The 6,130-nt window shown below is 54.5% G+C and overlaps 1 protein-coding gene across 2 annotated transcripts in view; it reads left to right on the top strand.

Moving 5' to 3' along the window:
- The first annotated feature begins 3,012 nt into the window (after window positions 1–3,012).
- STX1A (syntaxin 1A) overlaps window positions 3,013–6,130 on the top strand; it is a 49,181-nt gene continuing 46,063 nt past the window's right edge. The window contains exons 1-2 of one of the 2 annotated variants that reach the window (XM_029961317.1): window positions 3,013–3,103; window positions 4,263–4,362. In XM_029961317.1, the coding sequence (XP_029817177.1) occupies window positions 3,083–3,103; window positions 4,263–4,362 (121 nt within the window). In that variant the 5' untranslated portion in view covers window positions 3,013–3,082. The remainder of the gene's footprint in view (window positions 3,104–4,262; window positions 4,363–6,130) is intronic. The other variant, XR_003915937.1, reaches the window with a different exon arrangement.

Below are 6,130 nucleotides of genomic sequence, written 5' to 3'. Positions count from 1 at the left end.
TCGATGGTGAGCCCTGCTGCCCACGTGCTGTGGGTGCTGGGGGAATGCTTGGGATGCTCCAGGAGCAATGGAGCATGTGTAGGCATTGCTCTGGGACCAGTTTTTGACCCCAGGTGGACCCGATCTTACATCCTGGCTCACTGCTGGCTGAAGGAATGGCATAGCTGGCAGCAGGGCTGGAATGGGGACTGACAGCTGTCACTGTGCTCAGATGGGTTTGAGAGACTGCAGCAGCAATGACATGGGACAGGAGGAGGGACAGGGCTGTTTGGTGACACCGGGGTGCAGGAGGGGTGTAAGAGAGCCCACAGCCAAATCCTGCCCCTGGCCCTGGGGAGGTGTGGGAGCTGTTGGATGTGGCTGTGCATCCAGCTCTGCCCAGAGCCGAGCTGTGCTGGTGTTGTGACAGCTGGAGGTGGGAGAGGTGGTGTGGACTTGGTGTGAGAGCAAACTGCTGCTGAATTTTGAATGCAAAAAGCTTCAGGGAAGGAGCTGGGTTCTGCCTGATGCGAAGGGCAGTGTCTGCTGCAGGGCATGTATGGCCCCAGCTTGAACCAGCACTGGTGTGGCCAGTGGGACCAGGGCAGGGACTGTCCCCCTGTGCTGGGCACTGCTGGGGCACCTCAAATCCTGGGGTCCATTTTGGGCCCCTCACTCCAAGAAAAACATTGAGGGGCTGGAGCGTGTCCAGGGAAGGGCAGTGGAGCTGGATCAGGGTCTGGAGCACAAATCTGAGGAGGAGCTGAGGGAGCTGGGGGGGTGTCTCAGCCTGGAGAAAAGGAGGCTCAGGGGGGACCTTGTCTTCTCTCCAACTCCCTGACAGGAGGGTGGAGCCAGGGGGGGATTGGGCTCTCCTCCCATAGAACAAGGGACAGGACAAAAGGAAATAACTTCAAGTTGCTCCAGGGGAGGTTTAGGTTGGATATTGGGGGAAAATTTCTTTACTGAAAGGGTTGTCCAGCCCTGGCACAGCTGCCCAGGGCAGTGGTGGAGTCCCCATCACTGAAGGGATTTAACAGATGTGTAGATGTGACACCTGGGGACATGAGTTAGTGGTGGCCATCAAACTCTTAAGTGTGCCAGCCTGTTCCCAGGCTGGTGGCCTTGGCTATACCCCAGCTCCACTGGGGTACTGTACCCGAAATGGGCAAATTCTAAATTCTGGGCTTTAGGGAACAGTCTTCTGTGCCCACAGAGTGGTGGATAAGGGCAGCAACGTGCCTGCTTTCCCTTGTCAGGGTGAGATTTTCACTGGAATAGTGGCAACTCTGATCATGTGGGCTCTGGGTAAGCATGAATGGGAGAAGCATGAATGGGTTATCCAGGCAAAGGGTGCCACGAGCAGTGGCAAGGCTGAGAGCTGAGGTCTCCTCTGGGTGAGCCCAAATCAGTCACCGTAGGGTGAAAAGGCAGTTTTAGGAGGAAGGATAGATATTTCATCTGCCCTATTTCAAAGTAAGAGCCATCTCTCTGCAGACCGTAGTGGCTGCCTCTCTGCAAAGTGTGGAGGGGCCACAGGGTGATGTGTAACTGTCTGCAAAAGTGGGACCATTATGAGATGGGCAGAGACAGTCCTGTCTTAAATCTCCATTCCACTGCCTACATCTCTCTTGTGAGGATGGAGTAAGAAGGAACTTTTCCAGCCTGTTAATTTTCCATTTCCCTCCATCATGTAGCTGCTTTGGATAATAATCTTTTAAATGTCTCCTTATGCAGAGGACTGTAATTTTTCCTTCCCCTGTGAGCTGGCGTCCCCCGCCTCGCTGGGACAGGAGGTATTTTCAGCTCTGGTGACAGTGACACACATGCTTCTGCAGACAAGGACAACCCCTCATTTGCCTGCTGGGGCTTTACTAGTTCTGTTGTATTATCTGTTCGCTCCCACCTTTCTTGCACTCTGCAGCACTCCTTTTATTTTCCCACGACAGGATCCCTCGTGTTTCCCACCGCAGCATCTCCCATGCTTCCCCGTGGCAGCATCCTTTGTGTTTCCTGTGGCAGTATCCCTTGTGTTTCCCATCACAGCATTCCTCTTGTTTTCCCATGGCAGCATCCCTCGTTTTTCCCATCATGGCATCCCTCATATTTTCCCATCTCAGCATCTCTCATCTCCCATTGTGGCTTCCCTTCTGTTTCCCATTGCAGCTGCCCTTGTGCTTTCCCATGGCAGAATCCCCCATGTTTTCCCATGGCAGCATCCCTCGTGTTTTCCAGTGACAGCATCCTTCATGTTTCCCATCACAGCATCCCTCATATTTTCCCATTGTGGCATCCCTTGTGTTTTCCATGGCAGAATCCCTTGTGTTTTCCCATGGCAGCATCCCTCGTGTTTTCCATGGCAGAATCCCTTGTGTTTTCCCATCACAGCATCCCTCATGTTTTTCCCATTGTGGCATCCCTCATGGTTTTCCTATTGCAGCATCCCTCATGCTTTCCCATGGCAGCATCCCCCGTTTCCCATGGCAGCTTCCCTTGTGCTTTCCCGTGGCAGCATTCCTTGTGTTTCCTATGGCAACATCCCTTGTGTTTTCCCATCACAGCATCCCTCATGTTTTCCCAGTCGCAGCATCCCTCGTGTTTCCCATCATGACATCCCTCGTGCTTTCCCATTGCAGCATCCCTGGTGTTTCCCATGGTGGCATTCCTCGTGTTCCCCATCCCTGCTCTTTGCAGAGCCCTTGTGCTCACACATGGCTGAGGGAGCCCATGAAGCTCCTGCTCCAGCTCCCTGTGGATGCAGTGCTGTCCTTATCCCTGTCCCATGCTCGCTGTGGGGGCTGTGCCATGGGGCACTGGCTACTGGGATTTAGGCTCTCCCTCGCTTCTGGATTTGTTCATTCTGTGCTCTCTCAGTGTCCCTGGTGCTTGGTGTGGCAGTACTCAGGGTGTCCCACACTCTGGCTGGTGTTTGTCCCAGCCCCTGAGAGTAAGTGAGCAAAGGAGAAGAGGAAGATGCTCCTGAAATGGAGCTGTGAACTCTGCAGGAAACACCTGTTGATGCCTCTCTCTCTCCGTGTCGCTGCAGGCGAAGGACAGTGATGATGATGATGAAGTCACCGTCAGCGTGGACCGGGATCGCTTCATGGATGAGTTCTTTGAGCAGGTGAGACGTTTGTTCCTCCACTGCAGCTCTGAAGCTGGTTCAGACCTTTCTGCTGGTGCCAGAGTGGGTTGTGGGGCCATGGTCCAGGCTCCCACCACTGTTACAAAGCAGCACTTGGGATAGGGATGAGAGTCCTGCCCTGACTGGTGCTGCTCAGCTGATGCTCAAGGTCCTTGGGGGTTATGCTCTGAGTGCTGAACATCAGGAACCAGGCTTCCCTGCAGACCTCAGGCTGTGGTGGGCTCACCTGACCCTATGGATGCTTTCCTGCTCCTCCAGAACTCACCAGGGCAGCATGCCCAGGTGATGGGGGCAGGAGAGCCTCACACCCAGCTCTTGGACCTCTCCCCAGAGCACCTCTGTGGAGCAGCAGCCTCTGCATGGGACTGATTTAATTTTGTGCCTCCCATTCCCAAACAAGAGGTTGTGTTCTGGCATGTGGGTGGCTGTAAGATCTGCATGCAGATTTTTAGCACACCCTTAGCTTGGCATGTGTGTGGGGGGTGTTAAAGTGGATCCATGCAGGCAATGGAGTGGGGACTGGGAGAAATCTGATGTGCAGGTGGAGGAAGATGAGCAAAGGGGTGGTGTGAGCCAAAGGAGAAGACAGAGCTGGAGGGTGGGTAGCCTGGCAGGCAGAGAGCACAGGAGAGGTTTCCCCTCTTGGAGATGCCAGTGTCTCCCTGTAGTACAGAAGTGCAGGGAAGATGCCAGCATGGATTTGCTGGGAAACATTTCTTCCCTGGGCTGGGGAGTGAGGAACAAACTGGGCTTCTCAGCCCCTGGAGAGAAGAGCAATGGGGGACTGAACCAGCCTCACCTTGTGCAGCCTCAGCAACGTTCTGGCAGAGGGGCAGAGTCTGGGAATCAGATCTGATGCTGATTTATATCAATGCCCAAAGTTTCTCAGTGCATCACAAAGGATACAGGACATACAGTCTGTATCACACCACTGTGACTGCAGAGCTGGCTGCTGGGATGGCAAAGGCCCAGTTCCTCACTGGTCCTATAGTTTCCAGCTGGAAAATATTCATCCAGGAGGACGTTTGCTGTGGTTCAGACATACCACGGTTGCTTTGGGATAGGGTTCAATAATCCCTCTACTTTCCAAAAGTCCAGGTCTGTCACAGACCACCTGTCTTGTTGCCTGCCTCCACAGGTGGAAGAGATTCGAGGGTTCATCGACAAAATTTCGGAGAACGTGGAGGAGGTGAAGAGGAAGCACAGCGCCATCCTCGCCTCGCCCAACCCCGACGAGAGTGAGTGACCTCCGTGTGTCCCACGGGCCGGGCACTGAGGGGTGGCTGGAGCCAGGCAGAATTCCTTGTGTCTGCAGGTGGCCGTGGCTGGATGGTCAAGGAGAGCCGGGACCTGCCTGGGGAGAAGGTGGAGGGGTGATTGGTGGCTTTGAGACCTTGTGAGGTGGTGAGGGTCCAGCGAGGCTGCCAGAGGGGGGTTTCTGAAGGAATGGGGCAGTGTGGAGGCTGGAAAGAGCAAGTGGCTGTTTTTGTGCTGGTTGGCTGTTGTCTTGCCATGGGCAGCCTGGGAGGGTCCATGGATGGACCAGAACCTGCTTGGCCCAGAAATGGTGCAGCCCATGGTGGGCACTTGGAACTCTGTTTCTCTGTCCTGAGGATGATTTGTTGCTGGCTGGCCAAAGAGTCTGTCTCCTCCAGACCTGTTTCTTCCCCAGTCTTGTGTTCCTGAGAAGAGGTTTGTTGCCAAGAACCAGAGTTAGGGATCACAGCACCCAAGAGGTGGCAACACTTGAGAGTCTGGGGGATCTGGCAGAGTTAGAGCTGTGGGTGCTGAGGTTCCCTGTCCCCAGGTGGGACCAGTGCTCTCCCAGGGGAGCCAGAGGAGCTGGCCCTGGAGGTGGTGGGGTCAGCAGAGACTTTCCAGCTTCATTGTTCTACAAATGCCTGGCTGGGGAGCAGGTGGGACCAAGGAGCTGAGTTGTGCAGGGAGAGCAGGGCTGGGCACTGCGGAGCAGGGCTGGACTCTGGCTGGGCTCACCCTCTGAGGGACAGCACTGGGACAGCTGTGCTGCTCCAAACCCAGCCTTCAGTGTCACCACGAGCCCAGGTGGGCTCTCCTTTGCCTGCCTCCCTCATGGTGTTGTCACAGGGGTGGTGGGTGCTGCAGGGCTGACCGTGCAGTATGACCCCAAGCTGCTGGTAGCCCTTGTCCTTGGCAGGTGTTGCTTTTGTGGTCTGAGTGCTGCTTGCGCTCCCAGGCTGGCACAGGGGGGTGCCTGGGGGCTGGAAAGCTGAGACCAGCTCTCTCTCTTGCCCTTCTCCCATCAACCTCTCCTCGTTTGCTCAGTGCAATTCCATGTCTGCAGGTGGAATTGTTCCCAGAGGCCCCAGGAGGGTGCCTACACACACATTGCCTTGCGTCCAGCCCATGTCAAATCAGTAGATATTGTAATTACTTGGAAGAACTGGCCCTTCCTAAGTTGTCTCAGGCTTCCCTCTCCTGGCAGCTGCTCCTCAGCTAAAATTTCCTTAGCCAAGCCTGGAAGCGAGGGATTTTCTCGAGGGAATTCACGTGTCCCAGACTGTTGCTCAATCATCCTCCAGGCTCTTGTGCTTGCACTGTAAGATGTTGCAGTGTTCCTGTTTGGGGGTTTTCAGGGAAGAGCTGTCACTGCTCCTGGCTGCTGCAGTGGCACAGGGTCTGCTCGGGGCTGCAAAGGGCACTCGTGGCCTAAAAGCATAATAATCTATTTAAAAGTCTGAGATCTGCAGTGAACAGGATGCAGTGATGTTGCTGTGGCTTCCAGAAGCTTCCACGACGTTGGGAGTGCTTCTGGTTTTGTTTTACAGTGTTACCTTGCCTTGGTATTGTAGAGAATTCAGTTTGTTATGCCGAGAACTGTTTGGGCAGCAAAAGAAGAGTCCACACATTCAGAAATCAGTGCTCTGTAGTATTGTGGTGCAGCAGGACTGATCAGTGGTGGATAGACTTAGAATCACAGAGTGGTTTGAGTTGGAAGGGACCTTCAAAGCTCATCCAATTCAACCC

This window comes from Manacus vitellinus, unplaced genomic scaffold (assembly GCF_001715985.3).
Source record: "Manacus vitellinus isolate BGI_N305 unplaced genomic scaffold, ASM171598v3 scaffold_32_pilon, whole genome shotgun sequence".
NCBI lineage: Eukaryota > Metazoa > Chordata > Aves > Passeriformes > Pipridae > Manacus > Manacus vitellinus.
This window is presented reverse-complemented; position numbering and strand designations above follow the sequence as displayed.